The following is a 27,417-nucleotide window of genomic DNA, read 5'->3' as shown; positions in this document are numbered from 1 at the left end:
GGTGAAAAAACAGATTAGGAATACACTGGGGGTAATAGGACATAGGGTAAAAGGGAAAGGTGGGATTAGGAAAGGGAGACTGTAGGGGGGGCTTACAATGGAGATATTGTCTAACATGACTACGATTTTTTGCATATATACTGCCTTTCACAGAAACACCATCGGGCCCAGTGACCTGCGATGCTTGTAACCCTTTTCTCCCTAGTACAATTTTAAATTCCACCACCTCTCCATCTCCCAAGCTTGGGATGCATTTTTCAGGGTTATTCTTTTTAATAGCAGTTCTATGCACGAATATGTCTTGCTGGTTGTCACACCTTGTTATAAAACCATAATTTTGCTTAACATTATACCATTTTACTATCCCTAAGATCTTAGTTACTATGATCTTTTCCTTTTTCCGAGTGGCTGCTGTTTTCTGTCTCACTGCGTCTTTGCTGTCTCTTTCGGTCACTCCCGTGTTGGAATTGTCGGGGCTGCTGGTGCCTGCGCGCTCTTCCCGGGGTCGCGTTCGGGGCTGCGCGGGCCGGGCCGGGCCGCGCCGCTCAGTTCTCCGTGCATCACCTCCTCCGGTCGCAGCTTCGCTGCCGCTGCCAGGCGCTGCACCCACGTCTCGGCCGGGCCCCCGAGCGATGACTCCCCCGCGCTCCGCTCCAGCGCGCGTCTCGGCTGGGCACGGCTCTGCTCCACCGCCATCGCCGCCAGCCGCCGCCCGCGCGCCGCCCCTCTCGGCCGGGCGTTCCCGGGGCTCGCTCCACCACGCGCTGCGCGCGGCCGGGCGGGCACCGCCGGGTCCCGCCGCGCCTCGCTCCGCCACCGACACTGCGGCTCGCGTGGCTCCGCCCGCGCGCGGGAACTGCCTCGCTGCTGCTCGCAGAGCACTCGGCGCACGGTCCCTGCGCCAGGCTTCCCTTCTCCAAGACACAGCTGACATTGCTCAACAGTCTCGGTAACTAAATAATATTCACGAAAATATTCTTCCATCGGCATATATTTTGACTCCAGTATTAACTGTGTCCAAACGGTTTTCCAAAAGCCCTTCGTAAGAATTAAATCCCAAGAAACATAGAAAAAGTTCTTAAACAACCATGCCAGGAAGTATTTCAGTTCTTTTTGAGCTTGAATCAAGCTAAAATTTACAAATCGTTGTTCAAGAATCATTTTAAGATAAATGTCCATATGCGGCTCTGAGAGCCAAGAGTCTTCCCACCGTTCGTCCATAGTTTAGATACGGAATAGCAAAGCAAAACCAAGAAGAGGAATCCAAAGTTTCCAAGGTTTACTCACACAAATCAGTCGCTTAGGGATCGGGGATCGTTCTGCCCACAATTCTCCACCATTATGTTGCAGTGGGGATCCTGCAACACGCATATATCAAACCAGGAGTCCTGTGGAAAGGAAATATATATGGACAGACAGATTCTTGATAGCTGTTTCAGAGAGATGTTTATTTCTCCAGCCGCATGGCCGGGGCTCTGCCCGAGGAACTGTTCCAGTCACGGGATCCCGACACGTTCGGGTGGGATTCCTCAGCGCCGCGTCTTGTCCCAAAAATACTCTGAAAAAGGAGATTTGTCCTCTCTAGGTACACTCTGGCCTGTAACAGAGAAAGCCTTTGGAAAGGATTGATGCCAGTCTTATCACATTCATGTATATTTTAATTATGACTATCAGCAGAAGTCATAATTAATGACCATGGAATATCTCCATATTAACAGCTATCAGGAGCAGCCCACACAATTTCATGGGGGTGACCTCAGTGCTTTTGTGGGAATCTCAGCCCAATTGCCAGCTGTCCAAAGGCTCCTTTTGCTGGCACTGATCCCACTTTCAGCAGAACTGTGCAGCTCAGTGATATTAAAGTCAGCAAAACTCTCAAGTATAAACCCATTTCCCAGGTTTTTTCACGAGGGAGTGTTCCTGAGGTCAGCCCTGCACTGTTTGCTGAGGCAAGACTTCAGCCTCCCATGCTGGCACAGAGCTCCAAGGGAAGCAAAGTGCCCCAGGAAAGCTGTTTTGGACAAATCTCATCAAACTGTGCTGGGGGAGAACAAGCACCACAAAAACTGGGATTTGCTGGCACAGGGCCTTGGACATCACACATCCTTCCCTGTTCTTGGGTAACAGAGTTATCAGAGATCTCCTGAGTAGCTACACCAGTAAAAAAGTGACTTTTCCAGCCCAGAGGCAGCTGCATAAGTGTTCGGAGTGGCAAAATGAAAAGAATGTAAAAATCCCACCATGGAGTGAGATGGTGCCGCCTCCTTCACCTGGGCCACCGTGGAACACTCCAGGCTGGGGGAAGAGGGGCTGGAAAACTGGGAAAGGCCCTGGGGGTGCTGGGGACAGCAGCTGGACACGAGCTGGGTGTGCCCAGGTGGGCAAAGCCAAGGGCACCTGGGCTGTGACAGCTTGGGGTGACAGCAGGGCCAGGGCAGTGCCCGTCCCTGTGCTGGCACTGCTGGGGCACCTGCAGTGCTGGGGGCAGCTCTGGGACAAGAGGGACACGGAGGGGCTGGAGCGAGTCCAGGGAAGGGAACGGAGCTGGGAAGGGGCTGGAGACTTCCTGAGGGAGCTGGGAAGGGGCTGGAGAGTTCCTGAGGGAGCTGGGAAAGGGGCTGGAGAATTCCTGAGGGAGCTGGGAAAGGGGCACAGCCTGGAGCAAAGGAGGCTCACGGGGGACCTTGTGGCTCTGCACAACTCCCTGACAGGAGGGGGCAGCCGGGGTAGAATTGTCACCTTTGTACATTACCAGGAATGCAAAGATAGTAACAGAGCTGACCTGATGGTCACTGGAGCACGGGAGAAATTAAAGAATATCTGCTTTGGTTTTTTTCTGTCAGATTCATGAGACAATTGAGTCCATAAATCAGCTAAAAATACAACGTGATTTTATGCTGAGTTTCTCCAAGGATTCTAAAGGATACATCCAAGACCTTCTCCGGTCCCAAAGTAGGGATCTTAAGGTGAGCTAAGGTTTGAAAAAGAATGAATAGTGGAACCAGAATGAAAGAATTTTATCTAAATGTACATAGAGTGTATAGCCAAACATCTAGGATGGATAATGGGTGTAAGACAGACAATGAGTGGACTACTGCAATCCCTGAGTAGACAGTATGCAGGAAAGACAGTTTAGGTCGTATTCTGGTTCCAGTAGAACAGTGGTGCTTCATGGGAGTGGTAGGTCAGTTTGTGGCCAGACAGTAAGCTCAAAATGCAGGGCTTTGTTGATGTATTCTGTAGATTGAAAGCTGTGTAAAACTCAGCAGGAGCATCCTATAGTACAAGAACACAATTTGGGTGTTTTGTTGGTTCATAATTTAATCTATCAGCTGTCCTTGAGCTTATATTTGAGATATGCAAGAAATGGAATGCAAAGAAGTTCAGTTGTTTGCCAGCAAAAATTAATCATTTGTTCCTCATAAGGTTTCACATTTTCTGTCTTTAACTGAGATGCCTCAAAATCAGTTGTATTAACGAATCCATTAAATTATTTTAATAAAATCATTGTGTCTTTCTTATGTAAATGCCTATTGTTAAGTGAATAGTCTTCCAAAAATCTACTGTTAAGGTTATGGTTATTATAATTTATATTGTATTCAAAGGGGACAGGCATCTGAAAGAATGTTTAAATAAAGCAGACTTTGACTTGAGGAACTTACAAACAAAGCTGTTGTGGAGCTTCTCTAGCTATATACATGGAATAGTTGTTCAGAATTTTCCCTGACTGACAACAAGTCCCAGAAGAGCCTTTTCTATAATGTTCTGCCCTGCTAGCATCAAAGGTGTGATTCCACAACACTGCTTTTGCAAAATATACCAATATTTACCTTTGATTCTGATGCTGGAGATATAGTCATCAGAATTCTATTTTTTTATAGAATGGTTCCAACCCCCTTGCTGCTCTATCCCTGGAGGCAGATTGGACAGGGCTCAGAGCACCTGATCTAGTGGAAGGTGTCCCTGCCCTTGGCAGGGGGTGGAACGAGATGAGCTTAAAGGTCCCTTCCAACACAAACCATTTGATCATTCTGTGATCCTGCTTTGGCAGAAAGCACACATTGTCCATTTGCTTTGGGCTTTGAGAACAGTTCTGACCATTTTTATGTGTAATGTAGATAGATTTTCACTCTGGGTAACTCTGAAAGTTTCTCTGTGTGGTAGAAGAGCTATGGTGAAAAATGGCTTTATTTTTGTCACAGGTGATGACTGATGTGGTTGGAAACCCGGAGGAAGAATGCAGAGCCGAATTTTATCATGTGCCATGGTCTCAAGAAGCTGTGAGCAGATATTTCTACTGCAAGGTATGAAAGAAATATCCACACTGCTGACTTAAAAATGCATCTCCTGCCACTGAGCAATTTAATCTGCTAAACTGTACAGTGTGTCTTTTTCTTTCAGATCCAGCAGCGCCGACAGGAATCGGAACAATCTTTGGGAGTGCATAACACATAAGTACTGCTCACAAGATTCCATTGGCATCATGACCACCAAAACAGTGGACTTTTCAGTGTTACTTAGCTCACTGTTACACATGGACCTGCTTCCCGACTGGATGAGAACATACTGTCAACACACCAGTTAGAACACCAGCTTTAGAGTGACCCTTGAAAATCTTGCCCAAGATGGGTGCCTCAAACCATTCCAAGCCAGAGACAGCACCATACAAGTGTCAGTGTGAAAGAAGACTAAAGATTCACTCATCAACGCACATCATTAAATTTTAGTGGAAAGTTAGACACTACACAGCAAATCCTAATGGGCTATGCTTAGAATCATGGGTGGCACTGATGGGGGGAGGTCGAGATAGGTGTTCTAGGAGACCACAGATTTAGAGAAATAAATGCAGTTCTTATCCTATGGTACCTAAGAATCTCAAACAGTAACTTATCTGGAATTAGACAAGATAGTCTTTCTTATAGCTGTGGAATGCTTTATATTCCTGAATAGAGTTTTTATTCCAGCCGGACCAATGCAAGAAGCTATCTCCCCATCTGAAAGAACTAACTAGGAGGATTTTCATCCTGGAATGCAGAGCCTGTCTGGAAGAAAGACATATAGTCAGGACTAACAGAAAGAGACTCATCCCTGGGATAAAACCTTCTTATGCATCCCTAATATCAGTGGTATTAGCAACAAATGAGGCATTCTGAGAAAATGGAAATAACGTAATGGTGCTTTGCTGATGCCTGCCTTTAACACAGCAGATATTAACAATATGTATGCATGTAAAATACCAGATCACTTAAATGTTTCTCTGTGTGCCTGTAGGGTTCATCACTGAAAAGAACTTCCTAATTCTTGGTGCAGAATTCAAGAAGCTTAATTTCATGTAACACGGTAGTTTTTTCTTTACTTCAAGATGTTAGCAGAGGCCCTGGATTGGTCTCAGATTTTGATCATAGGTGAACTGCCTCTTACTATTAATTATTTAGCTCTCCCATGCATGATACATGCTGGTTATTTTGGATGCTCTTGAGTTATAAAGCACTATCAGCCTTAAATAGCACAGAGAACATATCCCTTGGAAATCATCTTCTTTGTAAATATACGACAGATTCAGACTATGGGAATTTATAGAACAATTACTTGGAAGCAGGGACATCTTCCTTAAATCCTTCCCCTCCTCATTTTTGGTAGTGCACAGATGAGTTGTAATTAAAGGCCCAACATGATTTCTAGTCCAAAAAGCAGCTGCCGAAGTATAACTCTTGTCTGTTTCATATGGCACTAAAAATGCTCTTCCAGGTTACTCCTTTTCACCTCCTTTCACTTCCTTGGAAAGAGAATCAAATTCACATGTGGTATGGAAGGAAGGCAGCTTTTCTGAATAAATGCATTTTTTTCTCTAGTACCGTGTTTTCTGCTGTCTTTGCCAATTTCTCTCTTAGTTTAACTTAAAAGTTTCTTCTGTTCAGTCACAGAAGAGATAGTCTTCTCTTTACACCTTTGTTTAATATCTTTGTTTTCACATTAATAGTGCCATAGCTTTTACTCCATCCGTTGTGTTCAGAGATGTCTTGGAAAATTTGCTTTTGATTGCATTTATGTGATGGCAGTACTCTCACACAAAACCTGTTGGTGTGAGAAAAAGTATGGCAGTACGTCATTACCTGAGGCCTTTTACTGGGAATGGCTTGATTTGGAATTTTCCCCTTTTGTGTTAAAACCTCTTTTCACAGTAAAATGTGAAATCCTGCAGTCTTAAACTGGTTATACTGAGGGGCTGTGAGGCTGCCACAGTGATTGACTTGAAATGTTACTTAATTTAGGACTCCACTAATTGGACTACAAGCAAGCATTATGAAGAGAAAACAGTGGGGGTCATCTGCTACTGTGCTTCCATATTTGTTATGCTGCTGTGTCCGTTGTGTGCGTGCTGCTCGATGTATGAAACTCTTGTCTGTATGTAGCAAACAGAGCAGCTACATTCAGGGGCTTTGTTCAGTCTGCAGGAATAAGAAATGCAGAGGAAGATATGCAAGGATATGAGAAGGCCACTGGACTGAGATACATGCCTGCAGAATGTCTGCCAGGGAATTCTGGGGTTTGAGAGCCTTCCCGCTGAAGCGGCAAATATTTGCAAGAAATATCAGTCATTTGCCACAGCTGGCAACATACTGGAGTCCAGCCTGGTTTTAAAGCCTCTGTAGAATTAATTGGATGGATCTGATTCCAAGGCTCGCTCAGAGCAAATTAACAAAACTAATGTGGTGTTGGTGCCAGTGTTCACAACTGCATCACTGAAAGCTGAAGCTCTGTTAAGCAGCAGTGTTGCACTGAAATGTGTGTGTGCATGAATCAGGCACTGGAGATGGCAGTCCAGAATCTAAATTCTTATATCCCACTGTCTATAAGAAAAGACTGGTTACCACCAGTGAGTCTTAGGAATCAGGAGTCAGGTATCTTTCCTTTGGTTAAACTGGAGTTTGAGATTTTGATGCCTTTTTCCTGGAGCTGTTCAGGAGCTGTTTGGGCCTTTTAGTGAAGACAGAGAAAAATACTGTCCTCTGTTCCACAAGTGCAGCTAAGAGCTTTCTTGTTTGCAAAACAAAGAGAAATTTTATTTGAAGAGAAATAATGGAGAAATACTGGAAGCAACTAGACCAAGTGTTGCTTGACCATTGAAAATTAAGGGTAGTGGCACTGAACGGGCAGGTGATTATAGCAGACTGTGAATGAGAAATTTATTTTGAGTTCAGGATGGTTGTCTTTTTGTGTGTATAAAAGATGACAAGAAGATGTTTCAGCGTCTTCAGTTGCTACAGTACAATACAAATCTATGCGTACTGCAAAAAAACATTCTCTGCATAGAAGTAATTAATGTATAGAGGATAATATAGATTGTTAGAAAATATAGCATCCAACTAGGAAAGGGTTCAAAAGAATTTTGGAGTACCAGTAGGAGGGAAATGTATCTTGGAGCAGAAGTGTTGACATGGCAGATTAGAAACAGTTTTTTTAGTCTTCTGGGTTGTTGGCCCTGAGACAGGAATCAGATCAAATGTTTCTTAGAGATTGAAGGGGAAACAAATGTTTGGTTATGGAATAAAGAGAAGAATACAACAGTAGAAAAGGAAATTTAAAAATGGAGCAGAGTGCCACTGAAGCGCCAGTAAGACACAGCACAAGATAATGTGCAAAGTACTCTTGGAAATAGCACAGCCCATGTGAGTCTGTGCATTCTGTGTGCATGTGGACGTAAAGAGAGCACCGTCTCTACAGTCTCAGTCGCTGCGTAGCTTGGGAAGTCGGGGGCAAGGACAGAACCAAAAGTTTTGCCAGTAACTTTGAGATGCACTGTCAAAGCATTTTCACTGTTACCAGCAGGGATTCGGTTGTTCGACATAGCAGGGTTTGTAGTCGTAGTGCAGACATCCTCTCGGCAGGCAAGTTTTTTACACCACATTGTTTAGAACTTATCCTGTGGAAGCCGAATGAAAATATTAGTGTATAAATCAATATTGGTGCATATCCTAGGGCTCCTAATTTTGCCAAAATGCTAATCGGGTGTTTGGGGATTGTTGGTCTGGTTTTGTGTGGAGAACCCTTTTATGGCAATGCAAAGAGATAAGGAGGGAAAGAAGGCTCTTTTTTACTAAAGAAAGCGGTCTCCTTTCTGTAACTGCTCTGTTGTTTAATAGGATGTATCTGTTCTGCCAGATCCTGTATTGTGAACATCTTTACCAAACTTACTGAAGAGAGGAACTCCATTTAAAAATTACAACAGTGGGTTTGTGAGAGTGAGCAAATACGTGTATAAAGAATGGGGGGAAGGGAGAGAACCACTCCCTCTACTCTGCAGCCACCATATCCATTGTATGATGCCGAGTGATTCGTAGAAAAGCTTTTGACAATAAATACTTTGTTTCTTTGTATCTCGTGCACTAATCTTATGTGCCTTAACAAAGATATGATACTGTTAAAATTGCAGGGGGAGGGGATTCCCCCTCAATTTGAACACAGACAATTATGGGAAAGGTAGTTTTTTCCCTCAATTTAAACCCCTTCTCTCCTAATAACCCCTCTCTTTTCTGGGGCCCCTGCAGAGGGACTGGGTGCTCTGGGGAGAGACCGACAAGATAAAACGGGAAAGGTGAAAGTTTCTCCCTGGCACCCCACATGCTGCCCGGCGTGCTCAGGTGCCCGGGTGCATCCGGCTGCTCCCTAGCTCCTGATAGGATGCTCCAACCGTCGTTCCTGGAGGGGCACTCGGGATACCTTCACTGGCCCCTCTGAACAAGCGGGTGCGCCCGGGTAACCCTCTGAAAGCAGCCGGTCACACCTGGAGCTGCCGCACCTTGGAGCGGGGGGCGAGGTGGAGAAAGGTCCTGCCGGTCGTTCCCTCCCCTACATGGGCCGTTGTCTGTCCCTGAAACACCGGGGTGCCGGGCTTTCCTTGCCGTGGAAAAGGACCAGCCTTCTTGCCCGGGTGCCCGTGGCCAAAATTGGGATTCTGCCTCCAAAATTCCCTATGTCCTAGCTTTGTAATTACCGAGGAAATTCCCCACAGATCATAAGCGATTACTGGTAATTTTTCCTCCGCAATCATTACTGAATTGTGTTTCTGTTGAAGTGTTTGACGCATCCCTTGAGAGGCCGGGGCTTTGGCCGGCTTTCTTATGGCTAATCCTGACAGGCCTGGACCGAACCTGAGCACCCCATCGCCGGTCTTCCCTGAATTTCAGTGAAATATTGATATAGTTTATAAATACTGCCTTTGCCTGCTACTCAGTCTTTCCCTGTCCATCCAGGGAGCAGATTACTCCATCCTTTGCTCCTGACCGCAGCTCTCCTGCCCAAATGCCGGTTCTCACAGACAAGAACTAAGCAGAAAACTACTACAAGTGTTTGCTTTTAAAAGTAAAATTCTTATTACATCTGGCTAAGCGATCAAAATAAATACAAGTATTGCTGGTCATTGGGGGAAAGCTTTTTAGAACAGAAAATATCCTTTGTGGTAACACAGATCCCATTTTGATAATAATGCATTCTTTTGGGAATCTTTCTGGGAATCCTGCCCATATAAGACATCTGAAAATTGGTATTTTGGAATTTGATATTTTGAAATTGGGATATTTTGATATTTTGGAACTTAATATTCTGGTATTTTGAAATGGAATTATTTTGGTATTTTGGAACTTGGTATGCTGATATTTTGTAGCTGGGTTACTTTGCTATTTTGAAACGGTTTTCTGGTATTGTAAAACTGGATTACTTTGGTAATTTGGGACTTGGTATTCTCCTATTTTGAAGCTGAGTTACTTTGGTATTTCTGAACTCGGTCTATTGAAACTAGGACTTAGCTGGATGCCCCAGAGCTCATGCTAATAAAATGGTTTTGAATTTCCTTTTATCTGCATGGCAGTACACTGGGAAAAAAAGATTTTCATTAGTAAAGCAGCAGATTTCTGGCTAGGCTGCCAGGCGATTGTGCCACATGAGAGCAGGGAAAGTGTCGCATGCACTGCACCTCACCAGAGCCTTCTAACAAGTTGCATTTTGGTGTGCTGCTCTAGGAGATTAACCCCTCTGGTTTGCTGAAAGCTATCACCAGGGGTTGAGTGACAGAGGTCAATCTATGCTGCGTCCTCGCTTTTTGCAGTTTACAGATGCAATAGCCCAAAACAATGCCACTGAACTACTTCCGTATAGCCTTCTTTATGACAGGTTATGTAACTGAAGTTGGAAGTCAGGTAGTTTACAGCACAGACTGTAAAATAATAATAATACTAAAGAAAGAATTCCTTTAAAATTATTAATGTTAGCAACTGTCCCGCTTTGGAATAGATCTTGAATATTTAAAAGTCAGTAACAGCTTGCTCAGTCTCTACCAAATAAAACAATCTGGCTTTGCTTTACACAAAACTCGCAGTCAAGGCAGAATGAATCCCCTGAGATCAACATTTCCAGCTTCAAAGGATAAGTAAACTCCAGGCCTGAGCTCTAAGTATTTCAGTTACAATTCTTCTGCTAAATCAAAACCAAGACAACCTCTAGTTCACAGTAGGAAAAATTCTGCCTTTTAAAACACTTTACAGGAAAATGGCTATATTAAAGAGGAAAGCGCCCTCATTTTTTTTTCTAAACTGCTTCCTTGTGATGTACCCAGGGTAAGATAAAATCATTGAGGGACAGCCATTGTAGCACAGCTGACAGTCCCAGTCAGTCCCCAGGACTGAACCTGTGCTGGGAAAGGCTCAGAGGTCACCTCCATGCTGGGCTGTTGAGCCCTGGCCAGGGATGGGACCCCGGTACCCAGCACTGCTGGGTGTTGCCATAGCCTGGGGTTTAGTGGTCTCAGCCCAAGGGAGAAGATTGTCATTTATAGTTAGGATGGCTGGAAACAGCCTTTTAATAGGAGCACTCTGCAACTCAGTTTAGCATTCAACAAGGTTTTAAGAGTTTATGATGATGTTTCTTTTTCGTAGCTCAGCTGGGCCAAAACTTAGAGCGCAGCCCTGCAGCAGCAGATAAGTAAATGACAGGATCCTCAGAGGAGCAGCCATATAGCATCCTAAAACCTCTGCCTCAAAATTTCAGATTTGGAGTTGTCCCCACCAGACATAATACATGCCAAGTAATTTAATCCAGTTTGATGTTTGCAGGCAGAGAGTGCAAGTATTTAAAATAATTCTACATCCTTTTCTTGAAATCCTGGATTTCATGTGAATTTTAGCCTGGGGATTAGGGAAGCTCCTCTCAGATGTAATGGATGAGCGCAGCATCTATGTAACTAGGTCACAGTGTACTTAGGCATATTTAGTTATCTGTTCTTGTGTTCTTCCCTACTTTAGTGGCACAATAAATGAAAGAGGGAACTAAGTTGGATTTATCTCCTCTCAAAGGATGAGAGAAGAAATTTCATAGTGGAGTTTTTTTGCTGCATTTTCTAACAGTGTTTGTGATATGTTTTCTTTCATTGTGCATTTTGAAAGCAAAGTGCAGAAATTAAATGCTTCCCTCTCTTTTCATCAGACCATGATAAAAGGGAAATTCAAAGGATTCAAGATGATGATCCAGAAAGAGCAAGAAATTGCATTTCTTTCCTTTCCCCACAAAGTGTCCCCATTTCACCATTCGTTGCTCAACAGGCGACCACCTCTGAGTAGGCAGAAGTCCAGTTTGCATAGAAGCCTACAAAGGTTTCTTAAAAGTGTATTTGTCCCTTTCTAAAATGTATTATATTGCAGTTAACACGGCAAACAGAAAGTTTCCTTTTACTTATCACAGAGGTTGTATCTATTGTGGTGACTTGAAGATCAAATGAGGTTTTTTAATGCATATATATACACACACACGCACTGGATTTCTTGTGAAAATATTTGTTCCTTGGTGTATATGTAGATGTAAATACAATAACTAAACTTAAGTTCCTGGGTAATCAATATCATCTTTATATTTTAATTGTTTAGGTACTAATTAATTTTTATATATTGGATATAGAATTTTATAGTTTAAAACTATTGGAAAATTGTAGGTTTTAACACTTTATAAGTTGTGTGTTGTTGGCAAGAGTGTCTGCGTGCATTGAAGCTGCTTTTTTTCTGAGATACTTGAGCATACACGTTTTAGATGCAAGCTGAAAAAATTAATGAGCACAAAAAAACCCACCCTAAATCAATTATTCTCACTAGGTTTCATAACTAAGAGCTTGCTTTGAACTTAAAAAATTTTGTTCCAGTATAGATATGACACTAGAGTGCCCTTTGTACATCTGAGACCTTTGTTGATCAGTTCACTAATAACATGTCTTGCAAAGCTTAGAAAAATGTGTTTCATCAGCCAATGATTTGCAATGTGATTAGACAAAGGCATGATCATTCTCAGACTTCTGTCATACGGAAGAAAACTAATGCAATGGGCTACAGAAAAAAAAATCTTACATTCTTTCATGCATCAAGTCATAAACCAATATATTTTGCACTTTTTTCCTACAAACAGTTTTGTATTCATTTCAGATTGAAGTTGAAACATGAATAAATGATTAATTAGATTGTTTTGTAGTTTATATTATGTGGCTGAGTGGCTAGTGCAGAAGTTTAGACAGTCCTAATTTTTGCTGATTAAAAGCAGAAACGAAACCGATGCGGGCTGGTGAGGCCTGGTTTATGTCACCAGAACAGATGTAGCGTTCACCGGCAGGCAGAGCAGTTTGCACTGGAATGGCTTCAATGACTTGTGCTCAAACTGTTTCAGTTAGAGTTACAACCCCTCAGATCGGGGGAGATGCTCTATGCTCTCCATCTGACAGACCCAGAAGAGACCCGTTTGACACACTTTCCCAGAGTACTATCAGCTGCATAACCAGCCAGGTTAAAAAGGCGTGAAAAGCACATCTCAGTGTAACTTGTAAACACGCACGTGTGTTCAGTTTACTACCAACAAAGGGAGGTGTAGAGGAGGAGAACAAATGAGCCTGGAGGAGAGGTGTAACTCCAGCAGAACAACAAACCCAGATTTTTAGTGTTGTCTCAGGCCTGACACAAACTCCCTCCAGCCTTGATAAACAGTGGTGCTGTGAAACATGTATGAGGTTGTAGAATTAGCACTTAAATTTGTAGAACATGAAGAAAGGCCTTTTAGAAAAATGAATTATTTTTTTATTTCCCCTCATAGCAAGTGGAGGAATCAAATCTACTGATGCTGGAATAGTGTTACAAGTTAAGACTATTGCAATCCAAATTTCCTTAAATGTGTCCCTTTTTTCTAGCTCAGCACTTTCTATCCGGGTGGAAGAGACTACTGGCTGCTTGACTTGTGTGTCCATGTGCCAGAAAATCTGCCCAGGTGCTCCGAGATGCTGTACTTTGGCACTGCCCTTCTGCAGGAGCCTGCTGGTCTCCCAGGTCCGTGTCGATTGCGCAGGGGCTGATTTCTGTCTGTGTGGAAAATCTTCTGCAACGAGCTGGTACATCAGAGTAAAGCTCTGTGTGTATCTGAGAACTTTCTGTATTTTCGAACATACATAGCTTACATGAGAGAAAAACATCTGTATTTTCCCCTGGTACTGGAAGTGGCAGAGTTACATAGTTCAGCCAGTTTCTGGCTTTTTTTCTTCTGATGTCATGCTTTCTTTTTTCTTTACTGATTTTATTCCTCTGAGATAGTATCTTGGCCCCTGTAAAATCAAACAGAATGAAATTTTCACTTTTTCCTTTTCTGAATTCCTTAAACATCAGTAGAGTTCTCTAAGGTGTTTTTTTTACTGCTAGCACATTTGCATACATTTGTATGTTATCAAAATGGGCTTCTATGCTCTGCTACTCCCTGCTCCTGAGATATGCAGTAAATACGTGTGGAAAAAATGTTATAAAAATCTGTTATGGTTCCAAGACTCACTGATATTTCTCTCCTAAAACTGTTAAGCGGTGTTGAATGTTCGGACATTACTACAACAATTAGTAAAAAACTTCCTTTGCCTTCTGGTATTTTGTACAGAAATACTCTTTTAGTAGCCTTCTTTTTAATCGGAATTCAGAAGGAAAAGAACTTAGAAGTTATCAAACCAGCTCCTCTATACTTAATAACATTTTTAGGTCTGATCAGTCACATGGTTGAAGTTATTGTTATCTCACCAAAGCCACCCTTTTAACAGTCAGGATGAGTTATACTGAATGACAGTATTTGTTCACAGCTGAGTACTCTGGCAGGGAGGGAGAGCTTTCTGTGTGGTTGGTTACTGTTAAAAAGAAGAAAATTATTTCAGAATGACAGAATCCTTACAGTTCAAAAGGACTTTGGAGGTCTTGACTTTGAGTCCAGCCTTTTGCACAAAGCAAGTTTAATGCTGAACTTGGGCCAGGCTATTCTGGGTTTTGCCCAGCTGGAAGCTCATTTCAAATTACGGGTCTCATTTTTCTGTCACATTCCACTGTGAAGGGCTTTGTCTCTCTTTTCCTGGTAACTTCCACTTAGGTGTTGGAAGGTTGCGAACTGGCTACCCCTAAGCCTTCTTAATTAATGCCAGATTTTGGGAGGAAGAAATGTTGGAGTAACTTTAAGGACAACCAATGAGCAGTGAGGCTTATCAGGCGGTGAATAGTGTGTCATAATGAGAACTTCTATAGATTTTTGGGGAATATTTGGGATGCTGGTGTAGCAGGCACCTGAGCCAGTGAATTAGTTCCTTTCACACACCACATCAGCTATTTCCAGTGAGAGTTTAGAAGTGTAAAGTTAGTCCAACAGGATTCTCACAGATTGCTCACGAACGACCTGAGCCAGTTAAAAGCTGAATTTGGATGAACAGCGCAACAGACATAATTTTTTGCAACTAGAGCACTGGGTTAAATCTGAATTCCCAGCTCACATTTCTGATGCAGACAATCTCCCCGCAGGAACCTTTATAGGCTCAGTGACATCAATCCGCGCATTCGTAATTACAGTCTACATGCCATTACACGGCAGCAGTGCACAAAGCTCGTGCAGCCCTGGGAGAATCAGTTGGGCCTGCAGCAAGCTCTGTCACAAAAAAGGCAAATCTCTTCACAGATAAGGCGCATCTTCCTCCAAATATAGACAAGCTCACACCTACCTCGCCAATAACAGGCTCTACTTCTCCTCAGTAAGATTACACAAAATCAAGCAGCACGTCCCATGAGAATACTGGCGGTGCGCTGTACTTCGAGGCACTCGTATCTGGGATCGCTGCAAAGTAAGAGACTGTGGACAAATAAAAATGATGTCTAGGGAAGGGCAGAAAACGACATGAGTTACTTTCTCCACTTTACTTTTGCATTTTGCACGTCTAACTAAGTAAGAGTCATACCAATATCTTAACCTTTACACGAATGTAACTTTTTCCCCTCAGAAAAAGTCTTCCAAAGAGTACCAAGAGTACCAACTATCCATCTAACAAGAAAGTACATAGCACTGCCAGGTATTGTGAAGTCAGGTGTGCATGCTGTACAGCTGGGCGTTTTTTTATCCCGCTTACGGGACAATAAATCTTTATTCAAATGGTACTTTTAATGCAGTTGATTAACAATTTTGATCTAGATCAAGAACTCCATATGTAACACCTCTAAAACGCAGCCACTTCAGACGACGGGAAACTGAGGCAGAATGCGTTTGCGCAAAATTACAGCGACACCGGCACCGATTCATCTATCGCCGTGTGTTTTCAAGGGTTCCGCAGGGTTAACCGACGCTGCGAGGGCACCAGCTCGGCCCAGTGGTTTGTGCGGTACCCCCAGGCCAGAGACCCGGCTGGCGGGTGACGCCTTTGTGCGGGGAGACCCTCCCTGAGGAAGGTCCTCCCGCCTGCCCGGCAGCCGCCGGAGTGTGGTACTCCAGCCATTCAGACACCCGCCCGCGTGGGCTTGGAGAACGGGAGTCGCAGCCCGGAGGCGGGAAGCAGGCGTGAGACACGTGCCGCACCGGAGCCGCGCCGTGGAACCACTGGCGGCCGAGAGCCGGTCCCGGCCAGCGACTCCCGCACGGCGGCCGAGGCTGCCCCCAGCCCCGCTCCCGCCGCGGTCCCTGCGCTCAGGGGCACTGTCGGCCCCGGCCAGCCCCGGAGCCGTCCCGCGGCCGGACCGAGCCCCGGCGGTGGCCGAGCGGAGGGTGGTGGCGCCGGCGGAGCCGCCCCAGCGCGGCGCCTTTGTTCCGAGCGGCGGCGCGGCCGGGGCCGCGGCAGTCCTGCCGCGCTCATGGCGGGAGCAGGGGGAGCGCCGCGGAGCGCCCCGCGGACGCTGCCGCTCCTGCGCGCCCGGGAGCCGGCGGGCAAGGGGTGCTCGGCGCACTGAGCGGCGCCGTGTCCGGCGGGGGCGCTGCGCGGGGGCCCGGCAGCCCCGGCGGCGGGGGCCGGGCGAGGCGGGTGCCCGCAGCCTGCGGGGGCCCTGCCCGGCGCGGCTCGGCGCTCCGCGGATCCCAGGGCGGCCCCCAGGCAGCGGCGCTCCGCTCGCCGGACCCCGCCTGGCCTGGCCCCCGCCGCGTGCTGCAGCGGAGCCCTCCCGCGCCCAAACTTTGCAAAGTCTCGTAGCTCCGCTGCTGGGGCGGCGGCGGCTACGGCAGCAGCGGGCGGGGGCGGTGGCGGAGGAGGCGGGGGCGGAGGGGGCGGGGTGCGGGGTGCGGGCCGGCGGCGGCGGCAGCAGCATCAAAGAGCCCCGATTCCTGGCGCCCTGGGAGCCATGCGCTGCTGTCTGTAATGTCAGCGGAACAGGAGAAGGACCCCATCGCGCTGAAGAGATCCCGAGGTACGGCAAGGGCCCGGCCGGGCCCGGGGGTGGCCGCCGCTGGGGCCTGGCTCCCGTGCGGAGCGCTGGCCGAGCCGCGGGATGCGCGCACCGCCCGCGCCGCCGCTTCCCGCCGGGCTCCCCTCGCCGCGCAGCGCGGGCCGGGCCGCCTCCGCTGCCGTCCCTCCCTGCGGCTGCGGCGGGGCCGACGGCGCGGGGGCCGCTCGAAGTTTGCTCGGTGGGGCCCGGCCGGGCCCCGCGGGCTCCCGCAGCCTCCGGGCCTTGAAAAGCAGCCCCGGGGCTCGCTGTGCGCGCAGGTGTGCCCCGCAGGGGAGGGCGGTGTGCGGTCCTGTCTCTTGTGTGTCTGGGGATGTGCAGCGCATTAGTATGCAGCGAGCATACTGCTGGTGCAAGGGAATACGGCGGCACTGCCACATGTCCGAGTTCGTGCTGATGCAGAGCCCATAAATTACACTTGAGTGTTCGCTTTTCTGCCCCCAGTCCTGGCTGTGTGCTTGAGTCTAGTTGGGGTTTTGTCTTTCCCTTTCCGGGAGAAAAAAAAAAAAAAAATCGAAATATTATTCTTTACTAATAACACTGGTGTTTGGCTCTGGTAAGGTTCGAAGTATGTGTTTCTTTGAAAGGTGTAGGGAGAAGGGTAGAAATGCAGTGTCTCCGTCGACTTCGGCAGTGCAGCTGACTTTAATGGCAGTGGCACATCAGCCTGCGTAGCGATAGTTGTGTCGTTATGGTCCTTAGACACAGAAATGCCTTTCTGAATGAAATAATCAAAGACAGCAGGATGGGTGACTGAGTTGGGTGAAAATCGGGGCAAAATTATAAAATTTGCAATTTAGTGCTTCTCGGTTTTTTGCCTCCTGTTTTGCCCCTGAAATTCTATTGTTCTTGACGTTTTAAGCTTTTTTTCTGGTTGGATAAGTGGGAAAAGGTGTGGATTCCACGGTGCGCGTTGTCGTTGATTTACAGGTTGCTTTTCAGAAACTGTTATAGTAACAGCTGGATTGCAACCTTGAAAATGAGAGAATGAAAACACACAGCACTGTTACAGAGGAGACTGGGATTCATTAGACTCCTCCACTCTCAAGCCCCGATTCTGCAAATATTTAAGCATATATGGCTTCGCGTGCCGGAGTTACGCGCCGAGTTCCACCTGATTACAGCTTAGTATCAAAACTGTTTACAGTCTCAGGGCCTCAGAAGAGGGTCACCAAACCCGGTTGAAATGAGACTATTTTTAGTTCTCTGTCTATAATGAAAAGTTTATTCAGCCATTTGTGTTTGTTGGGAAAGCATTCTTACTGAGATAAAGCACCGTTTAAAAAGACTCTGGCATCCACCCTCTAAAAACCTAGACAGAGATTTGTTAGTGAATATGAAAATATTCTATACTGTATTTGCAGTATGTTAAGTATGGCATAAATTAGGTGCTAAGTCAAAATCCCATAATGCGTAAACAAAACTACAACTTGCAGTTCTCCTGACTCACGCTGAAAATGTCCGTCTTGTGTATGTATGAAGTAATAGAGAATATGAGGCTTATCTCTTCTCCTTTGCCCAAATGTGAATGGCTGAAATTAATTTTAGCTGTAGTTTAATGGGGGAATAGTTATCAGATAAATATTTTTATATTTAGGTCCGTGAGATAGATGATGTCCCAGTCAAAAGGATTGTATTTTTGCCTGAAAAATTAGTCTCGGACAATGAATAATTTTTCATTAGTGCAGTGTTCCAAAATGCTCGGTGCCCCTTTAATGAAAGTCTGTGTGGTAGGTACCAAAAGTGACTTTGTGGAAAGTTTCTTTTGGCTGCATGAAAATGAGCCTTATTCACTCTTTTTTGGAGGTATGCTAGGACTAACGTTCTGTTTCCTTTCATGTATAAATTAAATCATTATAGAACCCACAGGGAAAATATAAATTCTTAGGGCTGAATTTAATCATTGGCCTCACACAGTGGGAACTGAAAATACAAAAGCTATGTGCCTTTCCAGACACAGGACTCCCTTCTGTAAACTGAGGCATGTGAATGGCTTTGCCCACGAAAATAATTCAGGTAGAAATTGCTGGAACTTGTCACTGGAATTCTAATGTTTATATGCTTATGCTTTTGAAGACTGATATCCCAGAGAGAGAATTTATACGTAGCTTTATAAAGTTTTAACTTCAGCGACTGTAAACCAGCACTTGTGTATGACCTTCAGTATTCTACTTGATCACAAATTTACTGATGTCTGTGCTGCTAGTTGTTGAATTTATTAAAAGAAATCTGGATATTTGTAATATTTTGCTATCAGCAATTAACGTCATTTATGTTTTAAGAGTACAAGGACACAAAGAGGAGCGTGTTTTATGCGGTTGTGAAGATTAGCGTTCGCAGTCCAATCTTACACTGAATTTAGGAACGCTGGAGAAAAACCTGATAGAAAGTGCAGGAACAGTTTTGAGAAAATAGATTATCAAGAAGGTGATTTATAGAGTTGAAATTTAAGGGAAATTTGCCATCATTCTTTATGTAAAACTTTAGGCCGTGATCATTTAGTATCTACAGGTAATGCAGTGGCAATGCTTCATAGCACACTAAGTATATGCAGGATTTTATATTCTAAATCAAGGCAAAAATTCTCTTTTTTTAAAGAGACTTTCCCCTAGTTTCTCTGATGGTAGCTTAGACCACAATATGCTGTGTGCAAGCATGAGTTTATTTCAAGAACTTGATTGTGAAATCGTGCCCTTGTCTTTGAAATTCTGACTTAAAATTTGATGGGTGTAGATCTGGGATATCCATGTATCTTCCTTATGTGCAATGAAAAATGAAATCAAATTTCAACAGTGACAGCTGAAGCCAAAGGGAACTTATTGAAGGAGAGGCAAAACTGGATTCTTACTTGAAGTAGGACCAGTAAATTCCCCGAAACCTCCAAAAAAAAGGAGGCAGGGAGGAAGTGCTAGGAGTGAAAATTTGTCAGGCCTCCTTGGATCAGGAGTATTTGAAATAGCTTGGGTATTTTGGTCTGTGTACAGTAGGTGTGCTGCTTCCCTGTGAGAAGAGACAGTGTTGCTGAACAGTCCTAAAGCCAGTTTACCTATCTGCTGGGAACACTTATCTAACACAGAGCAGTATCATGTCATACGTTGTGCCGCTTTACATAATACTGTTGATAATTCACAGTTACCGCCAGGTTGTCTTTGGTGATGAAGACCTGTGCGTTCAGCTGGATGCTTGCATCTTGATAAAGTTTGACTCATATTCTGAATATGAATTTTAAACAAACAACAGTACAATTTTTTGGTTGGATTGTCTGCTTACAGTTCTATGCTGTTACTATATAGTTACATAAAAGAGCAATATCTTAATGGCCCTGAGAAAGAAAGGAATTAATATAGTTTCTTAATGTAATGGTGTTAGTACTTCAGTGTGCGTTGCTCTTGTCAACCTGAAAATGCTTCTACATACTTCAGCTCAGGGATTTCTTTGCATTCCCCTATCACGGAAATTTCGCTTGAGCCCCATGAAGATGGACTGACTGGGATAATAATGAGTGTGCTAGATTTGTTCTTCATCTATGGTCTAACTAGGGTTTTAAAAATGAAAGCCGCAGTTTATACAACTTTGAGAGCTTGTCCCACTGTTGTGAGGGGTGAAGAGGAATCCCAGGTGAAGTACAGATATCTCTTTGTATTGCTCAGGTTTAAGTCTGATTGAATAACCAGTGAAATGAACATTCCTTACTTCTTTTTGTGCCAAAACAGCCTTGCTCAGTCATTCTACGAGGTTTCTGCAGAGGTGGGCTGGTTCACTTAGAGCCCCTCTTATTTTCGGCAGGTGTCTTTTTGTTTGATCAAGTCTTGGATTTAGTGAAATTTAGATCTGGTACACTGGAGGTTCGTCTAAACAACGTGGCAGGTTCTCAGTGGTTTTTATTCACGGATCTACTACTGTTTACTTTTCCTTCACGGGGGATTGTAACACTCTGTTGTGTATTGCTACACTGAGTTTGATAAACGCTGTGTCTGTGTAAGTTCAATAAGAGGGGAGTCTTAGGCACGGCCTTATGCAGTTCTTTTGAAAGTTTAATGAGTTATAAAAAGAAGAAATACTTCTAACTGGTGACGTGGAGATGTTAAGAACCAAGGAACAGATGAAAATAAAATAAATGGAAATGTTTATTTCAATGGAAATGAGCAGAATGGGACACTGAAGTGATAGCAGACAGCGGTATAGGAGAGATTGTTAGCTTATCTCCACATGTGTGCTCCTTAAGCACTTGCAACATAAGGCACCAGAGTCAATCAGAGTTCAGTATTTGTAACAGATATCTGTTGCTATGGCAGTTACTGGCAAACTTACAATACAGTCTGTAAGAAAACTAATGCACTATTGCACTGATTGACATCTTGTAGGTGGTGACAGTGGATTGGATGGGTTAGGAGGACCAGGAGTTCAGCTTGGAAGCCCCGATAAGAAAAAGCGCAAAGCAAATACACAGGTAAATTCCCCTTACTTCTTTTGAATTCTCGACAAGTAGTGCACTCAAATGTTGTTTGCTGGCGTGACTATCTCTCATTGTTCAGAGTATCGGTTGGTTGTCACAAATAGCAGCTACATACCGAATATTTTGGTTTTACTGTGAAGTTGAAATCTTCCTAATGCTAGTTATTTGCACCAAAGTTATTTTAATCTCTGTAAGTTGCCAAAGATGTATAAAGAGAAGAGCACAGTGAGACTGCAACAACTTGTATTTTTACCATATGGATTTGATTCTGAGACAGACTTTTTTTTAATGACTTTGTAGCCATTGGTAGAAATCTGTACAGCGGGAGTAGTTGCCATGAGACTGCTTCTCTCCCTACTTGCATTCCTGTATGTGTAGGTTTGTGGGCTAATGAATCAGTACAGTTTGTTAATGTTTGACCAAACTCTTGGCATACTGCCCAAGTGATTTTCAAGCAAAAGCTGTGAGGCAGGTAGAGCTCCTTTCCAGTGAATCCCTGCAATTTGACATTTCTGTGCAGTTTTTCTTTCCAGAAAAGAAAGCCTCGATACAAAACATCTTAAGCAATTGGATATCTGTAGTGCAGAGTTTTCCTTTGTGTGTTCATTCAGCTTTGAGTGAGAGTATCTGTTAATTTGGTACTGCCCAGTGGGAATAATTTTATTTATGTAGGCATAACAATCAGTTTCTCTTAGGCCTATGCAGAGTCCATTGGGATGTGGAACTGTTTTCTTCATTTTTGTTTTGTTTTAAAGTAGTCACGGGGAAACTTGCTCTGAGAAATATTCAGTTACTTTACAAGGTTTCACACGTCTTTCTTGGTGGAGTTTCCTTGTGTTCTAGAATGGTAATAACTCTAGAGGACATGCAGATTAGCTTCCATTCCTTCTGACCAGGTTCAAAATTTGCACTGCAGCAATTTTTTTTCTTTTTTTAATAAATTTTAAGTCTTAGTTTACTAGCACTTAGGAGGAAATGCTTTCTGTGAGCACAGTTAGCGTGAGGGTGAACCCAGCAGATGTGCCCTACAGGCTAGCCTAGAATGAATTTCAATTGTATAACTTCAGTGGTGACATTTAAACGGACTCTGGGCTCCATTAAACACTCGATTATGCTCTGTAACCTGAGCATAATCCTTGTATTTCGTACCTACTGACTGTGCTTTGCAGACTGTCCACAATTGCTGAATGCTCGTAAGGGATACCTCTGTTTGGTATAGAAATGTACGGCATAGAGTATTCCACAGACTACAGAAAACACCAGTCTGCTGACTCCTATATTCTGTATGCCTTTTTTAGAGTTAGAGTACCATTAGGTTTGTATATCCTCATAGAAGTGGGGTGTCTTGAGACATGTATATTCAGTAACGTGAACCCAAAATGAAGTTAGGGAAATGCTTCAAATCTGCTCTTCGATGTTTGGAAATACTTTGTGTATGGGTTTGTGATGACTGGATTTCTGTATTGTTGCTCGTCTTTTGTAAAAGATTATGAAATAGAAGTCACAGATCAAGTTGTATTTTCAACTGCAATTTTTTTAGAACACTGAGACTACTACAAATCACAACATTATCTGGAGCCCAAGCTCCTCTCCTGCCTCTGTACTGAAATTTCAGACAGCCTGGCAGGGTACATTGGGTGAATTTTACGCAACAGCCGAACAGTTCTTTCAGCGGTTGTATTGCTAATCCAGGACCTTTGCGGTTGGTCTGTCTTGCAGGGAAATACTAAAACTAATTAAAATGTTGTATTTAAAATATTTGTAGGGGTCATCATTTCCTCCTCCATCTGAATACGCTCCACCACCGAACCCAAGCTCTGACCACCTTGTAGCTGCAAATCCATTTGATGACAACTATAATACTGTGTCTTATAAACCACTTCCTTCAGGAAATCCATATTTCAGTAATCCCGGTTATCCTGGCTTTGGAGGCTATAATACTTTCAGAATGCCACCTCATGTTCTGCCCAGAGTGTCCTCACCGTATGGTGCTTCTTACTCCCTCAGAAACCAACCACATCCTCTTCCTCAAAACCCTGTTGGCATGGGTTTTAGTCGACCCCATTCTTTCAGCTTTGGTCCACACGAGAACCCGGGTTTTGGGAATCAACCACCTTATAGCAGTGGTCAGATAAATCAAAATGTCAATATGCCTGCTCAGCATTTCAGGCCAAATCCTGGGGAGAACTTTGGCCATTCCGGTCAGATACCTCACCCGGATGTGCCAACTAACTTTGGTCCTGGAAACAATCCAAATTTTTCAAATTCTCAGCTAGAGTCAAACCATTCTTTTGTTCCTCCACCAAACGCATACAACCAGACAAAATCATCGGCACAAAAGCAAGACTTTAGTCAAGGTGCAAGCAAAGCATCCAGCCAGAACACTGCTGCTCATCAGCATCATCACAGGACAGAGGACATTGTAAGTCAAGGTAACAGTGACCTGAAGAATGTTACTCGAAACAGTGTGGTAGATCAGGATAACAGCCATTCTAATAGTGCTGATAACACCAATGCTGGCCACTCAAATGGGACTCAAACCAAGTCCCGCCAGCCTCGAGGTACTGCTGAAGGATGCAACTCTGAAAAGAGCAGCAAAACACCCCTCCATCCCAGTCGTCATGGGCACTCGTCCTCTGAACCCGTCTATCCGTGTGGAATTTGTACACACGAGGTCAATGATGACCAGGACGCCATCCTGTGTGAAGCCTCTTGTCAAAAATGGTTCCATCGGATCTGTACAGGCATGACAGAGTCAGCCTATGGCCTTCTCACAGCAGAGGCATCGGCAGTGTGGGGCTGTGACACCTGCATGGCTGACAAGGACGTGCAGTTAATGCGCACGAGAGAGACTGCGGGACCGCCTGCGCTGAACACAGAAGGCTGACAGCCTGAATGGGTGCTGGTGGAGGAAATACTTGCTACGAAAATTCAGTTACAAATTGGGTACTTCACTTTCTGCAGACAATCAGTTGTGTTTGATTGCTGTCATCTATTTTTCCGTAATTGTTTTCATTCATAAACTTTCATCTCAGCTTTTGTACTCTTAGTTTTATGTGTCCAAATGTTTTACAGGATGGAATATTTTTTATTTCTGATTAAACTGTAACTGACAACTGATCGGAAGTAGGGTGAGCGTTGACAATATTATTGAAGGAAAAATGTGCCTGAATGAATAGCCCTAATTTGCTAGTGTGTATTAATGTGTTAACTAACACTAGCATCTAGTGCTTGGTTTTAATGGTACTATATTTGCAAGTACTCATTACTTTCTTTTTTTCTTTTGGCGTGAATGTCTGTTATTGATGTTCTTGCTAGCCTTTCTCTGAATATAGTGGAGATGACATGGAGGAATGTGCAGTACTAATAGTTGTTACTTTAGGGTAAATAAAGAGAATTTTGTATATGCTTTTTCCTACTTTTGAAGGAAAGCATTAATGTGCTATTCAAAAATCATGAATTCCTGCTTAGTAACACAATGAAACCCGCTAACTATTACACATTTCTGTTTCCTTGAAAAGGCAATAATCTCTTTTGACTTCTCAGCAATTACTTGCTGAAGGCTCTTGCTAGGTCTTGCATTATTTGGAAATTGTTGCAAAATAGGATTAAATTGGAAAAAGAACACATCAAGTTTATGAAGTCCACTGCTTTGAATCTAGAGAATGCCAAAACTAGGGTTGCACATATAACCTTAAATCTTTTATCTTGAGGGCATACCTTGGGATACAGTCTTTGCATCTGTCACGGTTGTGCAGTCATGCACCTCTCTCTCATTCTTTCTCGCTGATGGTTCCAGTCTCCTGCCTCAGTGCTGCCTGAGAACTGTGAATGAACTAGTGCACGGAAAATCCTGGCCAGCTTCTAGGGCTGTCAGCTACAGCCTACTCAGTCACCCTGAGCTTACACAGTCCACTTGGCGTGAAGGAGGGGGCAAGGCAATGGAGTGTGCTCTGCACAGGCTCTGAATTGCATTATAATTTGGCTAGCAAAGTCTTAAAACTAAATTCCCACCACTGCCTCTGCCAGTCTTTCAGTGAGGGGGTGGGAAATCTAAGCTGAAGAAAAGAAATACAGCTGCGATATCAGGTGAGTTTTGCTCACATCAGAACTAAGTAGTCAGAAGTTTAGCTCCTTTGCTAAACCTGATATCCTACTGACAAGTACGAATGGCACTAGAGCTTCTTGTGTGATGCTAAGAAATTCTATTTTAATAAGGATAATTTGATCTTATTCTTGATCTCAAAAATAACTCTCCTTCTTTTTTGAGTGTTGGGAAGCATCTAGCCTTGAACAGTTCAGCCTTAGCAGTGCGATAAAGTTGCATGCGCAACTGAAAAAGTTTCTTTAGAGAGAAATATTGGTTTGAATTAATAAAAAGAGGCACTGTAATAACAGATTCTGCTTGTAATATGTACCACTGCTCTGGAAGCAGTCTTTAAACAGCAATTAAATCATATGTCAAGCTCACAGGTACTAGTCATAGTTCCTTAATGTGATAAATTTTTCAGGTCTGTGATGATGAGGGATATAGGAGTTTATAGAGAATACAGTCATCTAATAAAGAGGTAGTTTTTATGGTAAGCCATGCTAATGAGTGAAAGTAAGGCCTGTTTGATAGTTCACCGTCATGTTTGATTTTAAATGGGCTCTACTGTGGTACATTCCTGGAAGATACTGTGCGGATCTACGCACACTTTTCACTTTTATTTTAAAAGTGAAAAGTTTTGCTGTGTAAGTGCAGTATTGCCTTTTTTTTTTTTTTTTTTTTTTTTTTTTGGCTTGCCTCTCTTCAGGAAAAAGAAAATGATGTCTAAAGTGTAAGTGACATATTCCATATCTTGGGAATTTCCCTGTATGGAGATGTAAAGTGTAAGATAGATCCAGAGCTTCTGTTTTAATCACTAGTAGCTTTAATTTATTACATTAACTAGACTTAATCTTGTTGTGTCAGAGGTGTGATTTTAAAACCGACAACAAAAAAACAAACAAGCAACAACCTCTGTTAGAGGAGATTTATTCTTCAGTAGTTTTCCTAATAACTGACAGACTGTTTGAATTTGCTTTTGGTACCTGAAGTAGCAATTAAGCCAAACCTTGTTTAGATAGATTAGTTCCTCTGGGAATCGGTTTAATTTCTGCAACAATTTGCACTGTGAATGTAATGGAGCTGGTTCACACCTACAGTAATGTAAATGAAATAAAAATCTTGCTCAGTGAAAATTCAGCAAAAGCTCCAATGATGATATTGTTACCTTTCCCACTCCCACATCCCATGCCTCTTGTGAGAAGATTTTTGGGGCATTTGTTCTCGGAAGTCCAATTAATGTTTTAACATTTTGGAACGGACATTGTATTTAAAATAGCCATGTATTTCTTAATCTCTTCCTCGACCCAACATGAAGTTAGTCAGGATATTAGTATTTAAATAGGGTGTTCTTATAAACTTAAAATCAACTGGAATATCATTTTATAAAGCCTTAAATTGTGTATTTGTGAAACTTATTCTAACAATTGATTTTAGGTTTTTCTAAACTGATACTATACTGGGTTTGTAACCCGGTAAATTTTCTGCATTTATTAACCTGTAAGCTCAAGGCATTAGCAAATGTCAATTATATCAAATAAAAACAAATTAAAAACCCACCCCACGCTTGTTAGTGCACTGATCCTAGAGATATGACTGACAAGGATCTCCAGAAGTCATCCAGCCAATATGCTTGCCCTACTGATATGCTCTTGGCATACTTGAACTTTTTATCTAGAGAGCAGTTATATTTTGGTTTTCTCTGCATGTATTGACTAGTAGTAGTTCAAGTATGCACAGGAAAAACAGCAGTCATGTTTGATTAGTAAGGTACTAGGAAAATGTCAGCTGATTAGCATTAGAAGTTAGTTCTAGAATGATGGGTGGGAGGGAGGATGGGTGGGAGGGCTTACTAGAGTAGGTGAGGTTTTTTGTAATACTCTCTATGAAACAATTTGTATTGAACTCTCATGTGCTTCTTTCATTACTGGTGATTTAGACTGTACTGGTGCTGCACACCAAAAATATTGCAAAGATTTTGTAAATCTTGCAAACCTTAACATTTTTATGGGAAATGCCTGTGTCCTTTTCAAATAATTTCTGGTCATGGACAGAAATGCAGCCTTTTATTGCTCCCAAATTTTTTTTCCCCCTAGGCTGAAATAAATAGGTATAACTTGGATTTTACTGTCCTTTGG

The 27,417-nt window shown here is 43.5% G+C and overlaps 3 protein-coding genes across 5 annotated transcripts in view; all 3 read left to right on the top strand.

The window, feature by feature from the left end:
• The window catches only part of UNC13C (unc-13 homolog C), a 405,035-nt gene that overhangs the window by 47,899 nt on the left and 329,719 nt on the right, over positions 1-27,417 (top strand). The gene's annotated exons all lie outside the window — the stretch shown is intronic.
• On the top strand, positions 2,810-4,704 carry LOC116450700 (SWI/SNF-related matrix-associated actin-dependent regulator of chromatin subfamily D member 3-like). Of its 2 annotated transcripts, none has more exons than XR_004242918.1 (3): positions 2,810-2,966; positions 4,203-4,304; positions 4,384-4,704. XR_004242918.1 is itself a non-coding variant. In XM_032123426.1 (3 exons), the coding sequence occupies exons 1-3, from the start codon at positions 2,895-2,897 to the stop codon at positions 4,453-4,455; spliced, it is 228 nt and encodes a 75-aa protein (XP_031979317.1). In that variant the 5' UTR covers positions 2,810-2,894; the 3' UTR covers positions 4,456-4,704. The 2 variants fall into 2 exon arrangements, 1 of the variants encoding a protein (XP_031979317.1); XM_032123426.1 differs by having other exon boundaries at positions 4,402-4,704.
• On the top strand, positions 16,580-26,837 carry PYGO1 (pygopus family PHD finger 1). Its single transcript, XM_032123419.1, has 3 exons — positions 16,580-16,700; positions 21,101-21,186; positions 22,958-26,837. The coding sequence occupies exons 1-3, from the start codon at positions 16,652-16,654 to the stop codon at positions 24,077-24,079; spliced, it is 1,257 nt and encodes a 418-aa protein (XP_031979310.1). The 5' UTR covers positions 16,580-16,651; the 3' UTR covers positions 24,080-26,837.

Source organism: Corvus moneduloides, chromosome 13, assembly GCF_009650955.1.
Source record: "Corvus moneduloides isolate bCorMon1 chromosome 13, bCorMon1.pri, whole genome shotgun sequence".
NCBI lineage: Eukaryota > Metazoa > Chordata > Aves > Passeriformes > Corvidae > Corvus > Corvus moneduloides.
The sequence above is the reverse complement of the archived record's forward strand: the minus strand, read 5'-3'. Positions and strand labels throughout refer to the sequence as shown.

Excerpts from the sequence above, each read along its gene's own strand:
- PYGO1 (XM_032123419.1), top strand. The coding sequence starts at position 16,652 with ATGTCAGCGGAACAGGAGAAGGACCCCATCGCGCTGAAGAGATCCCGA. Across the intron at positions 16,701-21,100 it reads CGCGCTGAAGAGATCCCGAG|GTGGTGACAGTGGATTGGAT; the intron begins GTACGGCAAGGG and ends GACATCTTGTAG. Across the intron at positions 21,187-22,957 it reads AGCGCAAAGCAAATACACAG|GGGTCATCATTTCCTCCTCC; the intron begins GTAAATTCCCCT and ends AAATATTTGTAG.
- LOC116450700 (XM_032123426.1), top strand. The coding sequence starts at position 2,895 with ATGCTGAGTTTCTCCAAGGATTCTAAAGGATACATCCAAGACCTTCTC. Across the intron at positions 2,967-4,202 it reads CCCAAAGTAGGGATCTTAAG|GTGATGACTGATGTGGTTGG; the intron begins GTGAGCTAAGGT and ends TTTTTGTCACAG. Across the intron at positions 4,305-4,401 it reads GCAGATATTTCTACTGCAAG|ATCCAGCAGCGCCGACAGGA; the intron begins GTATGAAAGAAA and ends TTTTTCTTTCAG.